This window comes from Lissotriton vulgaris, chromosome 8 (assembly GCF_964263255.1).
Source record: "Lissotriton vulgaris chromosome 8, aLisVul1.2, whole genome shotgun sequence".
Lineage (NCBI taxonomy): Eukaryota > Metazoa > Chordata > Amphibia > Caudata > Salamandridae > Lissotriton > Lissotriton vulgaris.
In genome coordinates, this window is record NC_141696.1 from 55,688,034 (window position 1) to 55,705,535 (window position 17,502).

The 17,502-nt window shown below is 50.5% G+C and overlaps 1 protein-coding gene across 2 annotated transcripts in view; it reads left to right on the forward strand.

Annotated features, from left to right (window-relative positions):
* LOC147693373 (F-box/WD repeat-containing protein 7-like) overlaps positions 1-17,502 on the forward strand; it is a 413,361-nt gene that overhangs the window by 297,973 nt on the left and 97,886 nt on the right. For both annotated transcript variants that reach the window (XM_086933689.1, XM_086933690.1), the window contains exon 6: positions 5,787-5,921. In XM_086933689.1, the coding sequence (XP_086789815.1) occupies positions 5,787-5,921 (135 nt within the window). The remainder of the gene's footprint in view (positions 1-5,786; positions 5,922-17,502) is intronic.

Sequence of the window (17,502 nt, forward strand, 5' to 3'; positions counted from 1 at the left end):
CTCGGTGCCTGCGGTGGTTCCGCGCCTGGACAAAATATATAAGGCCCCGCTTACGGCGCCAGCCTGCCTTAACGGCCACCCCAAACCGGATTCGGTGGTGACTCAAGCGGCCCAAAAACAATCCCGCAACCCATCCTCACCACTGTCCGCCCCCCCGGACAAGGAAGGCAAAAAACTGGACACCATAGGCAAACTGTTCTCTACCACGTCCGCCATGACCATCAAGGTGGCGAATTCTATCGCCCTGCTATGGCGCTACAACCGCCAACTATGGGAAGACATTGCCCCCTACCTGCAAGAACTGCCAGACACGGTCCAGAACGAGGTTAAAGCTCTCCTGGCAGAAGGACAAAACTCAGCTGCGGAGATCATCGACTGCGCCATCGACGCAGCCATGACTGGATTCCGTCAGTTGGCCGGGGCCGCAGTGCTCCGCCGCCAAGGCTGGCTCAAGGCTACGTCTTTCCGACAGGAGGTCCAATCGAAGGTGCTAGACATGCCATTCGATGGTCAGTTTCTTTTTGGGGAAAAGATCGACGAAGCACTACAGGCCATTAAGAAGGATACCGACACGGCAAGGGCGCTGGGCTCCCTACAGTCCCGGAACCAGTCCTTTCGGGGTGGCCGCTCCAGGGGCCAATACTCCTACAGAGGTTCCTACCAAAACAGGTCATCCTACTCCTACAGCAACAGGAATCAGTCCCAGCACAAGCAGCAGAACCGACAGTCGTCCTATGGGAGGTCCTCCTTCAGAGGCAAACCCGCCAAGAAGGGCACTGGTGGCCGCCAGTGACCATTTACTCCAGCCAGTCCCACCACCGTCTCAATCCTTTCAAATTGGAGGAAAACTAACCCACTTCCTCCCCAATTGGCGAAAAATCACTACGGATCGGTGGGTACTACAGATAATTCAATTTGGACATTCCCTCGAATTCATCAACACCCCTCCCAATACACCTCCACTGAGGCGTGCTCACAAACACCTGCACCTCCTTCTCAAAGAAGTCTCCGCCATGTTGGTAAAAGGGGCCATCGAAAGGGTCCCGGCGTCCCAGAAGGGGACGGGATTTTACTCCCACTTCTTCCTGGTAAAACAAAAGGGAGACAAGTGGAGACCAATCTTGGACCTCCGGGCGCTCAACGCCTTCTTTCGGAGTCAATCCTTCCGGATGGTAACGATCCAAGAGATCCTGGGAGCGCTGGAAAGGGGAGATTCCATGACCTCTCTGGACTTACAGGACGCCTACTACCACATCCCCATCCTCAAAAGGCACAGGAGGTTCCTGCGGTTCGAGGTAGCAGGCAGGCATTATCAGTTCAAGGTCTTGCCATTCGGCCTCAAGTCCGCACCACGTATCTTCACGAAGTGCTTGGCACCGGTGGCAGCCTTCCTGCGGCAAAGAGGTCACCAGGTATTCCCCTACCTGGACGACTGGCTGGTAAAGGCACCTTCTCCGGGGGGCGCGACCGCTTCTTCCAACGCCTGCACCGCACTTTTTCAGCAGCTGGGTCTGACGATCAACCTCAAAAAATCCTGCACTACTCCATCAACGAGGATTACTTTCCTAGGGGCTACCTTGGACACGGAGTGCGCAAAGGCCTTCCCCTCGGAGGAGAGGACCGACAAGATACTGTCTCTGGCCACGGCGGTGGCCACGAAATCTCGCATCAAAGTCAGGACATTCACCTCCCTGCTCGGGATGTTGTCCTCCTGCATTCTCCTCATACCGCACTGCAGGCTCCGCATGCGTCCCTTGCAGGAAGCTCTGGCGAGGCAATGGAAACAGAGTTCCGGCTCGTTCGAGGACATTATCAAGATCACACCGGCCATTTCAAAGGCCCTTCTGTGGTGGTGAAGGTGGAAACACCTGACAGCCGGCTTGCAGTTCCTCCTTCCGCCGGCCCCTCTGGTTATCACGACAGATGCCTCCCTGGAAGGCTGGGGCGCTGTTCTATTAGACCTTCGAGTCAGCGGCAAATGGGAGGCCCAAGAGAAACTACTGCATATCAACCTCTTGGAGCTGAGGGCAGTGTCTCTGGCTCTGCAAGCGTTCTTGCCACGAATCAGGACTTCCCCGGTGCTCGTCAAAACAGACAACACCACGACGATGCACTACCTGAACAAACAAGGGGGAACGCGATCTCTTTCTCTCTCACGAGAATCGCAGAAAATCTGGAACTGGCTGGTGTTACACGGAATATCACTCAAGGCGGAATATGTTCCCGGAAAGGACAATACCATCGCGGACGCCCTCAGCAGGCAGAGCTCTCTCTCCCACGAATGGGAGCTGAACGACGACGCTTTGGCCCACATCTTCTCGCAATGGGGAGCCCCGAAGATCGATCTCTTCGCGACAGCGGGGAACGCCAAATGCCCAAGCTACGCAAGCTGGCATCCCCAACAGGGGTCGTTGGGAAATGCTTTTTCCATCGGCTGGTTCAGCGTGTTTGCGTACGCTTTTCCTCCGTTCCCGATGATACCAAGGCTCCTCCGGAAAATGAAGACAGAGCCGTGCACCATGATCCTGATTGCTCCGTTTTGGCCGAGACAACACTGGTTCTCGGATCTGCTTCGCCTCTCCATCAGGCCCCCGATTCACCTGCGACAACACCCGAACCTCTTAACAATGTCCGGAGGCCAGGTACACCACCCGAACCTCCGCTCGCTCAAATTATCGGCCTGGCTCCTGAGCACCGAGAGTTCGGAGACCTAGAGATCCCGCAGGACTGCAGGGCCGTTCTGGCCAAGGCGAGGGCGGGCAGTACGAATAAGACCTACTCGCTCAAGTGGAAAAGGTTCTGCTTGTGGTGTTCGGACCAGGGCTTACAACCTCTACGGATTACCCCAGTGCAGCTGCTGCCGTACCTCCTCCACCTGGCTCAATCGGGACTGGCTCACGCCTCCATTAAGGTTCATTTGGCTGCGATTTGTAGATTCACCAGGACCTCATCGGGGCCTTCACTGTGGTCCAGTCGGCTGATAAAACAATTTCTAAAGGGACTCTACAGATCCTTTCCGAGGCCTCGGAAAGTCCCTCCTACCTGGCAGTTGAACTTGGTGCTCAACCAACTCATGAAGCACCCGTTCGAGCCCATCCACCGGGCCTCTCTCAAACATCTCTCCTGGAAAACGGCACTCCTGCTCGCCCTGACGTCAGCTAGGAGAGTCAGCGAACTTCAGGCACTGTCCATTCAGGAACCGTATCTCCAATTCAGACACGACCGAGTGGTGCTCAGGCCCAACCCAAAATTCATACCAAAAGTGCCTTCAGACTTTCACCTGAACGAACCAATTATCCTCAAGTCCTTCTTTGCGAACCCTTCCACAGCAGCAGAAAGGGCGCTGCATTCATTGGACCTCAAACGATGTCTCAAATTCTACTTGGACAGAACCAAAGATCTCAGAAAGTCTTCTCAACTGTTTGTAGCCTACAGCAACCCACGGATGGGTTTGCCCCTTACAAAACAGAGCATCTCCCGCTGGATTTCGTCAGCGATTGCGTTTTGCCATGATCAAGCCGGACGGCCTTTAATGGACCGGGGTGGCTGCCCACTCCACCAGAGCGATGTCCGCATCGGCGGCGCTCTTCGCTGGGGTGACGGTCTTAGACATTTGCCGAGCGGCGACCTGGAAGTCCCCGCACACCTTTTCCAGGCATTACTGCTTGGACATCGAACTGCAGAAGGATGCTGCAGTGGGACAAGCGGTGCTGCGCCATCTATTCCAATAAGGTGAGCCTTACTTCGTCCCGCCATCCAGGTATGCACATTCTTCATGGTTTTCTACTGTATGCATGACTGTATATTGCCATGTTTTCTCTCATATTGTCTGTAATTCCTGCAGACCTGCTGGATGTAAGAATGTGCTTTACCACTATGCATGTATAACTGCTGGCTACTCTGATTCAGGCATGTGAATCTATGAAAGACACCCAAATACTGGATAAGAAATGCGTTACTTACCTGTAACAGCAGTTATCCAGTATTGGTGTCTTTCATAGATTCACATGCAACCCTCCCGCCTCCCCGGTAAGGACTCACGTACCTCTGTCTATATTGCGACACCCTAGCTGGGTGCGTACGAAAATCTGAGGGACGGAGGCTCCTCCCGGGAAGGTTCTAGAGGGAGGTCGGAGCTGATTGGCTAACGATGAGAGTTCGGTCCTTTTTACATAAGGACATGGAAAGGCCCCAAAGGGGGAGGCCCTTCGGCCTATGTTCTCTATGTATGTCCTTAGGACATTACTTTTTTATGTACCGGAGGCTCCCGTCTCGGCGACGGGGAATGATTCAGGCATGTGAATCTATGAAAGACACCAATACTGGATAACTGCTGTTACAGGTAAGTAACGCATTTCTTCGACGGCGTGTTTGCGGGCAGAGCGGGTGTTGAGCAGGATGCATCTGAGGAAGTTGGGTTCCTCGGTGGGTAGGTTGGCGGGTCGGATGCTTATGATGCTGCAGCTCAGGCAGGAGAAGAGGCCTTGGGTGTGCTTCGGGGTGGCCAGGAAGCAGGTGCGTGACCGTCCGGCGTTGAGTGCGTGAAAGGTGCTGGAGTCGTAGCGGTGGTGTGCGTCGTGGTGAGTGTGGAGGCCAGGGGTCCTGGCGCTGGCCACGGATGGGCGCAAACGGGCTTGTCTTGGGCGGTATGAAGGGGAGTGGGAGGGAGGAGCAGCTGGGAGGCAGGAGCAGGGTGGCGAATGGGAGCTCTGGGGGCCGGGCGCGGAGGACACAGCGGCGGGAAAGGAGCGTGGAGCGGAGGATACAGAAGGCAAAGTGGGGCACAGAGGGGCTCAAGAAGTACAGTAAGAACAATAACAATGCCAACCAAGCAGGTGGGGGCGTGCAGGGGATAAACAAGGCAATGGGGCACAAAGTACAAGGGAAAAAAGCTATTCATGCTGGCACAAACCAGATCGAACTGCAGCAGCAGCTCAGAGCACACAGGAGGGCTGTGTGGTGGCGCGGGGGAGCGACCTGCCTGGTGACGGGGTCAAAGGTCGCCTAGGTGGTGCGCTCATGGCCTAGGTGGTGCGCACCCACTCTGTTCATCCAGACATTCACTGATGTTAAGACCCTTGCAACCTTTTGGGGTCAGTCGTCAGCCTTTCAGCCCTCCACAGGCGCAGGCTGCCGCAGTCACTGAAACCTCCACACTGGGCTACGGTGCCCCTTCACGGTTAGGTGTAGAGTTTTTTGTTGCCTTCTGGTGAACATATGCATATAAATGTGCCTGAGTTGCCTGTGGTCTACCTTACAATGAATGCATTTCTACCTTGCATCTGAGAGAGCAACGTTTAGATTCTTTTGGACAACACCACCACTTTCCATCTTATCAACAGACTGGGCAATGTGGGGCTATGCACCCTATTTGGGTAGGTGATTCACTTCAGTAAGTGGGCAGAGGACTTTTGCCTGCAGTGGCTCCAGAAATCTATCATTACCAAAGGTGAGTAACTTTTTTTTACTTATGGAGCCATAAGGCTTTGTCTTTGAGTTGAAAACGCAGAGCAAAAAAGTATTAAAAAAAATCCCAAACACATTTTATTTTCATCACTTCTTAATGGTTTGTTTCCATGCTGTTTATTACAGTGTTTGTTTTTATTTTATTTTTTATGATGGAGAACCTTTTTTTAAAAACGTTTGATAGAGTCCTCTTCAAGAGCAAAGTGAGTTAGAGAAAAGATATTATGATGCTTAGGTGACAAAATATGTTTAGGTGATAGAACCTGTAGCTTTTGCATGTCGCACGTTTCAACCATAACAAAGATTTCTTCTCTTCTTAGAAGTGGACCGGTCCCGAGAGGTTGCTAGCATTGGATGAGCTCATCGATCGCTGTGAACCATCTCAAATCAAGTATATGATGCAAGTCATCGAGCCACAGTTCCAACGTGATTTCATCTCTTTACTACCCAAAGAGGTGAGCTCCCACGTTATTACTCGTCGCCTCCTTCAGCCAGATAGATGTCCTTTATCACCACACCTCTTTTCAACTATGGGGATGATCTCCCACATCGTGAATCTCCTCTTTCTCTTAAAGATTTGCACTTAACTTCCTTAACCCTTGACAGCTATAGAACTGAGCTTACACATTGTCAAACATGTATTTCCTTTTCATTCAAAGATATGTCCATTATCTGGCTACCCACCTACACTCATAGTCATGAACAGAGGTGGTGTCAGTTGGTTCCACATACATCCATGGATGTTCATAAGCACAAATCTTTGCCCAAGAGAGTTCAGTTTACTCATTACTAATCTCATCCTAGCCATTTTGGTACAGGTACAAAGATGTGTCCTTGCCTTTCATCCTAAAGATTTGACTACACTTTATTCATCTCTTCCTTTTGCAGCCAAGAGCCATTATGAGTTCATATTCCTGCTCCACAGAGCTTTGGCTAGAAATGTAACCTTCTATTCTTAAAAAAAAACTTTTCTGGGGAAGATGGTTGTTGACCAAGTGAATTTTGATAAAGAGACTTCTGTGAGGCATCTATAGATGCTTCCTCAAACTCCTGCCTCATGTTAGTTTTTCTACTGGTTGGGTAGGTCACATTATGAGGAGTGGAGAAAACACATCAAACACAGAAGCACAAAAATTATATAACAAGGTTGTAGATTGGCTTGGGCAAGTAGATTAGGGGAGCAACATTGTGTTTTTATTTTGTGTTTTGATTGGATTAGTTTGTTTGAGTATTTATATTTGTTTATTACTCTGTTTTCTAAGCTATTATGCTATGTGACCTTACAAATTGTACTTTTAAAGTTCTCCTCCCATCACCTAAGTTTCTCTTGTTTCGCTGAGATTAGGTTTGGCAGCCACTGTCTGCCAAGGGATCATCATGAGAATAAGCATATGACTCACAATCAATTTTTACTGGGAATTCTCCAGACTCTGAAACAGAATGGATGAAGTGGAGGCTGCTGCTTTGGAGAACTACATGGCTCTGATGACAGAACTGGCAGGCAGCCTGCACCCCACAAGACTCTAAAAACATGGAGTAACTGCAATGGAGAGATGTAAGCTGAATGAAGATCACCATTTCCATGAACTCTACTGTGCCTCGGGATCAGTCACCATCTAAGGAGCCTGCTAAAAGACTGAAATGCTACACCGCATTAGTTGGTAAATCCCTTCTTGAGAAAAAAGCACAGCTGATTGCCGAAGAGCCATCAAGGTTGACAGACTTGACAGATGAAACACCTAAATTCTTTCCGGTTGCAAGCCAAATGAAAAAAAGCTGGTTAGTGTGCCATGTTCCGGCATTGGAGGACGTTTTTGTGGTGCCTTGCTGTACTCCCTAGGAGGTCAAAGCAACAAGCATTCTCACGGTTCTAGGAACCGAACTCTCCTCCAGCTGACCCAGGAACTCTTCCCAGAAACTCCTAAAAAGACCCTACATCCAAAATACAACATGGCAGCCTTGGAGGGAAAAATATAGAGGAGTTCATAGAGCACATCCTGCAATAAAACAACTTAAAGGCCAAAGCATTTGTACACAGAGTATCACCAACACTACCATGAAGCCCACTCATGTCAGACAGAGAGGATTTGCAGTTGGGTACTTAAGACCCATTACAGTACAACAAACATTAGCTGCATGTTTCTGGTTTCAGACTAGCAGTACAAAGCCACCTTCACAGCATACAACTTTACTTTAGTGCCCTTTTTGGGACCAAATAGGCAAGGCCTAGAAAAATGTCAAAAAGGAGTCAGACAGGACATTCAGTGGGGGGGATCTCTTTCCAAGGAGATTTGGGAATCCTTGTAGCCAAGATGTTGTTATGCTCCAAGGTACTCCTTCATTGTCTAATCTGAAACGTATCAGATGCGTTAGACTACTCTCTGTACACAATTACAGCACATCCACAAAGGGAGCAACCTGGGCTAATCTCTCCAGAGGTTGAGGAAGGAGTTGCTCAGTAAAAGCCACTTCTTTCCCTCCTATAATGCTTCTCACTCTAAGACAATGTAAAGTTCCTTGCAGACCCGTCAGAGACATGGTGGCAGGATACATTACAGACAGAAATCACTTTTACAAGCTGGTAAAAGCTGGGTTCTGAATAAAACAACTGGGGAGAGGAGAGAAAAAGTAGATCCGTTCTCCCTCTACAGTATTAATTAAACAAAAAGAATCCACATCAAGATTTTGTGAGAGTGATCCCTACAATGGTGGGGAGCACACTGTGTTCTTTCAATACACCTCACACACCAAAAGGACCCTTGGAGTCATGCTTCATCATTGGGGTCTTTGCACGCACCCCTCCACGAGATGCGGGTGCTGCTGACCAGCGACTACGCGGGAGCACTAATTTGGCTTTGTGTGGTGCGTATGAGGTTTCAGTGTGTATAAGTGAGAGGTGGGTTCCGAAAAGTGAAAAAGCGAGGTTAAAAAGTACCTGGCACGTGAGGACTACAAAATAATGTTAATGGGCCCCGTACTGGTACTGTTAAAAGAGTGATTATGAGGTATTTTGTATGATAATGTACAACACCTCGTTTCTTACAGGGCACACCACCAAAATAGGATGACTTATTATGCCTAGCAGTTGCTGCCCTCACATTTTTTAGGTCACTGAACCTGCAATTCTGGATATTACAATGATAATACCAAAACATTCTCCTTTTTGTGTTTTTTGTCCTTCTTTTCAGGTTTTCTTGAAGAAACTTAGGAACAGACAAGTAGGCACATTCTAGCCTTCTTTTTAATGTCACTTTTCTGTAATCAATCCGAAATTTTTTGAGGGACGTGAGTAAGGTGGGGATCTGTGCACCCTGTCCTGAAGAAGAAGCCTAGCTTCGAAACAAGTCGACAATGCACACACGAGGTGTTGTACATTAACGTACAAAATACCTCCTAATCACCCTTTTAACAGTACCAGTACGGGGCCCATTAAAAAAAATGTGTAGTCCTCACGTGCCAGGTACTTTTTAACCTCACTTTTTCACTTTTCGGAACCCACCTCTCACTTATACACACTGAAACCTCACACGCACCACACATAGCCAAATTACAAAAGTGCTCCAGCGTAGTCGCTGGTCAGTAGCACGCTGCATCCCGTAGAGGGGTGTGAAGACCCCAATGATAAAGCATGACACCAAGGGTCCTTTTGGTGTGTGAGGGGTATTGAAAGAACACAGTGTACTCCCCACCATTGTAGGGACCACTCTCACAAAATCTTGATGTGTATTCTTTTTGTTTAATTCAAAGCTGGGTTCTACCACATGGTATGGCAATGCCCACCATTGCACTTGATGTGGGGGGAAATTACAACCACCACAGCAGAATTAGCACGACGCGTACTGACAGCAACCCCCGACTCTTGCCTCCTTGGTCTCAGTCTCAAAATCCCTGGGCGATAAATACCTACACCGGTTTATTTATCTTGTTTGTTCTCTTCAAACGACAGATTGCAATGCAGTGGAAAGCACCCAAGACCCCACACACTTATACATGGTTGAATACACTACTACAATGGCCTCTTGAGGAATCTAGCATTCTGAGATCATTGCGTGCTAAGGGAATGGCATGGATGCGGTGTGAAAATTGGAACACCTATATTGTGAACACCTATATTGTGAACATGACACGTGCCACCCTGAATAGAAAACTTTGCAGCCACGGAATCACCACTGTACAAGGACGATATGACTTACCCACACATCCCCTACACTGTTAAAATCCAGCGGGTGATGCATGCGAGACTCATAGGTTGGACCTTACATAGACGTTATTTGGCATAATGTTTACAGTTTGTCTGATGCACCCCACGCCCTACACAATACCTGTTGATTGTTAGACAAGAGAAAATGAAGGAATCATTACTAGTCCAGAGAAACCAAGGCCTAGTGTCGCGAAAGGATGTAACAAGGCCCTCAAGCCTCTCAACCTGTCTAAATACATACTGCTTCAGGACGACCACCTGGGAGGTATGAATGTATGACATTGTTCTGCATTCTGTCCATCAACTGTGGTTTTTGCATTTGCCACCCCGAGTGGGATGGGTATGCTCAGACATGAGTCCCATGCTCTCCACACCACTGGATTCAAGCAAGCCGATGGGGTGAATGTATGACATTGTTCTGCATTCTGTCCATCAACTGTGGTTTTTGCACCTGGGAAATATGGCATATTTATATTGCTAAAATTAAAATTTCACACTACCCTTGTGAAGGATACAGACCTCAAGCTCTCTCTGCATCAGATGCCACATCTTCTCCTTAGGAAGAGGATATGGCGTAACAACCAGAGCTGCCGACTTTGGAACGGGGTAACCGGTTTCCAGTATCGGCGTTGGCTCAACATCTTGTAATTCTGTTCAAATCACTTAATCTCCCTGCGCTCCACTACCTTCAGGTTGAGTTTGCATTGTATCAAACTGCAACAAAAAAAAAGCTGCAACAAAAAAAAAGTTGCTCACAAAATACCCTTGTTCAGAGTTTTACTCCTTAGGATAGATTAGTCTAAGAGCTTTTTTTTTTTTTTTTTTACCAATGTCGATCAGTGGTTTGCACACACCACTGAACGAGTGAGTGAGACAGCCTATGTGTATGCCTCCATAGATAACTACTTGGTAATGGAAAGACCTATGACTCTTACACCAGAAAAGAACCCGGAAGGACAGTACTGGCACATCAAGTGGGATTCAAAGTAATTTGAAATAAATTGAAATCAATCTTGTCTGGCAGCAGAAACACTTTCTCTGAGGAATCTCAGACAATCAGAAATCTGTAACTTTCTCTTCGGATGTGAGAATTCTCGCCATGCAAAAGAAGGTTCCCCTTTATCGTGTGTAACATTTCTGATAGTGAGTGCGGTGATGTTGAAAATAATGTCTTTACGCCTCTATCTAATGACAGATACCCCTCTCTATTGGAACACTACTACAACAGCTTCACAACTGGTGATTTCAGAGCACTAGAGGTAGTGAAAAGTGTGTGTTCGAGGCATGTGGGCTGCTGAATTCATATCTGTGCATAGATCGCCGCCTAGTGTTGGGTCCGGATGATTGCATATTGTTGTCCTGGAAGAGTCTTCGAAGTATCACGAGATAGGTGGCTCCTCCCCTGGACTACAGTGCGCATGGGCATCGCCTCCATCCCCAGATTGTTTTTTTCCGCCATTGGGTTCGGATGTGTGTCGGTTCCCTCTGTCGGAACCGATAGTTGTTAACTCACTTAACTCGAGACCAAAAGGTCTTTAGGCTTGGCGCCGGTATCGTTTTCGTTCGGGTTTACTGTTTTCTCCAGCTCCGAACTCTCGCTGCCCTTCCGCGTGCTCTCGGCGCGGACGGGCCCACACGACGCTCCGGACATGGAACGGACTCCGTTTAAACGGTGCCCGGTCTGCAACGCGAAGTACTCGCACCTCGATGTGCACCCAGTGTGCAACACCTGTCTGTCGCCGGACCACAACGAGGCCAGGTGCATGGCCTGCTCGAAGTTCCGGTGCAAGAAGACCCTCAAGATTCGTCGGGCTGCGAGACTCCAGGCCAAACTGTCTGCGCCCCCGCCGGACAACATCTTCGAGGAGGACGTCTGAGGCGACGATGTCCAGCAGGTTTCGGACTCTAGCCCTGCGTCCGAGGGGGAGGCCTACGACGCAGGGGACGAGGAGTTTGACGAAGCCGACGACGAGGTAGGGGACGACGATACGGCCATTGCCACCGTGGGGGATAGCTCTGAGGACGAGCACCCCTGGACTGACTCAGGGGTCGACCCCCTTCCTGCGGCCCAGGTCGAGGGATCGCCTTCGGGCCTTACCCAAGACCCTGTTCCAAGTCCAGCAGCCCCGCCTACGAGCCCGGCCACGGACATTTTGGAGGTGCCACTCACTTTTTCAAAACCGAAAGTGAAGCCTTCGGGTTCAACAGCTCCGGCTTCGAAACCGAAAGTGAAAGCCGTACAGAAGGCTCTGGAGGCGTCAAAACCTAAGAAATCCAAAATGGCCGACATGGACAGTCCAGCCAAGATGGCCGACCCGAAGGCATCTGGGTCGGTGTCGAAAGCAAAGTCGTCAGACGCGGCTGCGTCGGCGCCGAAGATGGTCGCGGTCGACGACCCGAAGAAGGCTTCAAAGAAGCGTCAAGGCGATCCCAAAGCTCAGGCTTCCCCGGCCCCGGCTGCCGGAGCCAAGGAGGGTACCGCGTCGACTCCGAAGACACTGCCTCTCGCCGACACAACTCCCAAATCAGGGAAATCAAGCGATACGGTCGCTCCCTCTCCAGCCCTCTCGAAGAAGGTCCAGGAGTCCCTGCAACGGATTCGAAAGGCCGCGGAGCTTCCAGACCCAGAGGCTGGAGTGTCGAAGCCCGCGCAGAAGCCGTCCAAGGCGCACACGCCTATCCGCTTCACCCTGCCGCCGAAGTTGACGCCGAAGGCCTTCGCTCCGAAGCAGGTGGCTGGGGTGCCCTCGAAGGACGTGTCGACGCCCAAAGCGTCTCCGGTGGTGGCTAAACCTCGGCTCCAACCATTCGCGGAGGAAGAACGTCGTGAAGTCATCATCGACGCCAATACTGGGAAACTGTCCCTCCTCAAGAGAAAAATCACCACGGAGCCGGTGCTGGAACACTTTCGCATTCCTCTAAAAAACAAAAGGGACTCTGCGGGTACTTCAGCGCCTCCGGCATCCCCAAGTGACCTGCCGCGTTCCCCAACTCGCTCTACCGCGGGGGATGACGACGAAGAAGAGGTCGAGTACAACTATCCGGCGTACTCGGATCCGGAGGAGGAACATGAACCTTGGTCTGCCGGAGGCGACCCCGAGGACCCGCAGTCGGGTCAGGAACCACATCCCTTTGCGCCAAAAACTTCGCCAACGGAGGACTCTGCTGCCTTCAACGCGCTAATCGAGAGAGCTGCAGCTAACCACGATGTCGAGCTGCACTCCGATCCTGTGGATGTAGACTTTTTGTTTGACACTTTCTCTGTGGCCGAAAAGTCAATCAAAACTTTGCCAATGCTCAAGGGAGTGCTCAAGCACGCGCAGGAGGTCTTTAAGGAGCCCACTCGGGCACGTGTTATCAATCCACGCATTGATAAAAAATATAAGGCAGCGCCCTCGGATCCAACATATATCAAGGGACACTTGCCACTAGACTCTTTGGTCGTTTCCAACGCTCGCAAGAGGGCGAACTCACAGACAACTGGTGACGCTCCTCCCCCAGACAAAGAGTCGAAAATATTTGAGGCCTCAGGGAAGCGGATTGCTGCACAGGCAGCTAACATTTGGCGCATCTCGAACACTCAGGCCCTACTCGCACGCTACGATAGGGCTCATTATGACACCCTAGAGGCACTACTGCAGCACTTGCCTGACCAGTACAAGGAGGCAGGGGAGATGTTAATTCAAGAGGGAAAGCTCATCACAAACGCTTCCATAAAATGTGCGCTAGATGTGGCTGATACGGCATCCAGGGCGATCAACACTAGTGTGTTGCTCAGAAGGCATGCATGGCTTAGGATTTCAGGGTTTAAACCTGATATACAAACAACCATCCTGAACCAGACGGTTAATCCTGACCATTTGTTTGGCCCTGAGGTGGATGCGACGCTTGAGAAAATGAAAAAAGATACAGACACTGCTAAGTCTATGGGGGCCCTTCAATCTCAGCAGTTTCGGGGTGGCTCCTTTCGCCGCTCCAATACCAGAGGCACCTCAAGGGGTCAGGCATCGCAATCCACCCAGTACTACAAAGGCAATACCCAGACCTCATACACCAACAAGGGTAGAGGTGGCTACAGAGGCAACAACATCAAAGGCAGGGGACGTGGAAACAACTGCTCCAGGTCCACCGCCGCCAACAAGCAGTGACGCCTTGTCACTGCCCCCCGACCACGCAACAACGGTCGGGGGGAGACTCCAGCAGTTCCTGCCCGCGTGGAGATCCATCACCACGGACAGGTGGGTCAAGTCTCTTATCCAGTACGGTTACTGTCTGGAACTTACCTCCGCTCCACCGAACATACCTCCAAGAAGCCGTCCTATGTCCGGCGAGCACTTGCTCTTGTTGCAGCAGGAAGTTCAGGTCATGCTGCAAAAAGGCGCAATCGAGCTCGTCCCACTGCAGGAACGGGGTGCAGGAGTTTACTCTCTGTACTTTCTAATCCCCAAAAAGGACGGTTCCCTGCGGCCCATCCTGGGCCTCAGGCCCCTCAACCGGTACATTCTCTAGGAGCATTTCCATATGCTCACGTTGCAGCAGGTGCTCCCTCTGCTTCAACAGGGGGACTTCCTGGCTACGTTGGATCTGAAAGACGCATACTTTCATATCCCCCTGTATCCTTCCCACAGGAAGTATCTCAGATTCACAATCCAAAACCAGCACTACCAGTTCAGGGTTCTGCCGTTCAGAGTCACCACAGCGCCAAGGGTCTTTACGAAGTGCCTGGCGACTGTGGCGGCGCATCTGCGACGCCAGAACGTCCACGTCTACCCTTACCTGGACGACTGGCTCATTCAAGCAAAAACAGAACAACAGTGCGCCGACCACGTGTCCCGCACCATTCATCTCCTGCACGATCTGGGATTCTCTCTGAACTACCCAAAATCCCATCTCCAGCCCGCCCATGTACGGCAGTATCTAGGCGCGACAATAAACACTCTGGCAGCCACTGCGCAGCCAAATTCAGTGAGAATCGCCAGTATCCAAACGCTGATCCAACGATTCAGACCTCAACACTCGCTTCCAGCGAAGGTGTTCATGCAGTTGATAGGCATGATGGCCTCCTGCATCTCCATTGTCCCGCACGCGAGGCTACATATGCGTCCGCTTCAGGAGTGCCTGGCACGTCAGTGGACTCAGGCTCATGGGCAACTGACAGACCTATTTTATTTATTTTATTTTATTTTACTGGCTTGTATAGCGCTGGTATCGACTCCCATGGGAGCATCTCCGCGCTTTTGACATCTGCCACAGTGCGATCGGGAGAACGTGAGCTGTCTAGGAGCTGAAAAGGAAGGTCTTTAGCATCTTCCTGAAAGGAAGGTATTCTGTGCAAAGCCTTAAGGAATTAGGAAGGCTGTTCCAAAGAGACGGTCCAGCTATTGAGAGAGCTTTACTGCCCTGTCTTGCCTTCCTTGCCCTAGGCACTACTAGAAGGCCTTGTTCGCTCGAGCGAAGAGGGCGGGAGGGCTGATAGGGGACAAATTTGGTGGCCAGGTATGTCGGACCCATACCATTGAGACTCTTATGTATGGTACAGCATACCTTGAATTTAGCCCTCTGTCTGATGGGTAGCCAATGAAGCTTTTCCAGTAGGGGCTTAGAAGGGGCGTGTTGGTGAGCGGTCGGGCGTACAACTCTCTGCATTGGTGGAATCCACAAAACCTTTGCAAGGGCCGACCGTTCCAAGAGCCTGTGCCACAGATTATCCTGACAACGGACGCCTCTCTCCAGGGATGGGGAGCGCATGTACTCCACTACACGGTGCAGGGACTATGGACACTACAGCAAAGGAAGATGCACATCAATGTGTTGGAACTGATGGCAATCTTCATGGCCTTAAAGGCGTTCAAAGTACATCTGTGCAACAAGGTCGTGTTGATCCGGACGGACAACATGACAGCCATGTACTACATTCAGAAGCAGGGAGGCACACACTCTCCGCAGCTGTCTCATCTGGCTCAGAGCATGTGGAAGTGGGCCATTCAGAGGAACATCTTCCTCATGGCAGAGCATCTCCCAGGCAAAGACAACCAGATGGCGGACCTGCTCAGCAGGCACAGCCATCAAATGCACGAGTGGGAGATACATCCATCAGTACTCCAACCGTACTTCCAAAAGTGGGGTCATCCAGAGATAGACCTGTTCGCCACAAAGGAGAACGCAAAATGCCAAAGCTTCGCCGCCAGGTTCCCACACCCGCAATCGCAGGGCAATGCGATGTGGATGAACTGGTCAGGCAAATTTGCGTACGCTTTTCCCCCAGCACCTCTGATACCGCTGGTGGCACGCAAGCTCAGGCAGCACTTGATGACACTCATCCTGGTTGCTCCAACGTGGGCTCGCCAACCATGGTACACCACGTTTCTGGAACTGTCCGTGGTACCGCATCAAAGGCTTCATCTCACTCCCAGCCTTCTGACGCAGAGCCATGGCGACATTCAGCACCCAGATCCGCAATAGCTCAACCTGGCGATCTGGCTCCTGAAGTCCTAGAGTTTGGCTACCTCAATCTTCCTCCCGATTGCATGAACATCATTCGGGAGGCAAGAAAGCGCACTACTAGAGCTTGTTATGCGGCTAAATGGAAGAGGTTTGTCATTTACTGTTTTAACCACAATATTGATCCGCTAGATGCTTCCATTCAAAACATCATTGGTTACCTGTTCCACCTGTATCAATGCAATTTGGCGTACTCTTCCATCCGCATTCACCTGTCTGCTATGGCAGCATACCTTCAGAACAGGCAACACCTGTCACTTTTTAGGGTTCCTGCTATCCAGGCTTTTCTGGAAGGACTCAAACGAGTCATTCCTCCAAGGACCCCACCAGCTCCAGAGTGGAACCTCAATGTGGTTCTTACGAGACTGATGGGTCCTCCCTTTGAGCCACTGCACTCTTGTGAGCTACAGTTTGACTTGGAAGGTTGCTTTCTTAGTAGCAATTACATCGCTACGGAGGGTTAGCGAGCTGCAGGCGCTCACCATCCAAGAACCTTTCTTCCAGGTACATGCTAACAGGGTTGTGCTCCGCACTAACCCTAAATTCTTACCCAAGGTTGTGTCTCAATTCCATATGAACCAGACAATTGAGTTGCCGGTGTTTTTCCAAAACCCAGAGACGCTGGCGGAGCGGATGCTCCACACCCTTGATGTTAAAAGAGCCTTGATGTACTATGTGGACAGGACAAAAGATTTTCGCAAAACCAAGCAGCTTTTCGTTGCTTTTGCCTCACACCACAAGGGAAACGCTATCTCCAAAGCTGGGATCGCTAGGTGGATTGTGAAATGCATTCAAATCTGTTACGCTAAAGCTAAACGCACTCTCACTATCCCACCTAGAGCCCACTCCACCAGGAAGTTAGGGGCCTCTATGGCTTTCCTAGGTAACATTCCCTTAGAAGATATTTGTAGAGCAGCCACATGGTCTACCACACATACTTTCACTAAACATTACTGTGTAGACGTGCACTCCAAACAGCAGGCAGCTGTTGGTCAGGCTGTTCTCAAGACACTTTTTCAGACTACTGCAGCTGGCACGGGCGGCCGCCGTTAATGGAGGGACTGCTATGTATTCTATGCACAGATATGAATTCAGCAGCCCACATGCCTCGAACTGCAAATGCTACTTACCAGTATGCATCTGTTCTTGGCATGTAGGGCTGCTGACATTCATATCGCCCACCCTCCTCCCCGGCGCCTGTAGCAGCTGCAGTCTTCATATATATATATATATATGCTCAATAGCATGGTCATCACTCACATACTTCACTCCATCTCTGCCAATGGCTAAAAACAATCTGGGGATGGAGGCGATGCCCATGCGCACTGTAGTCC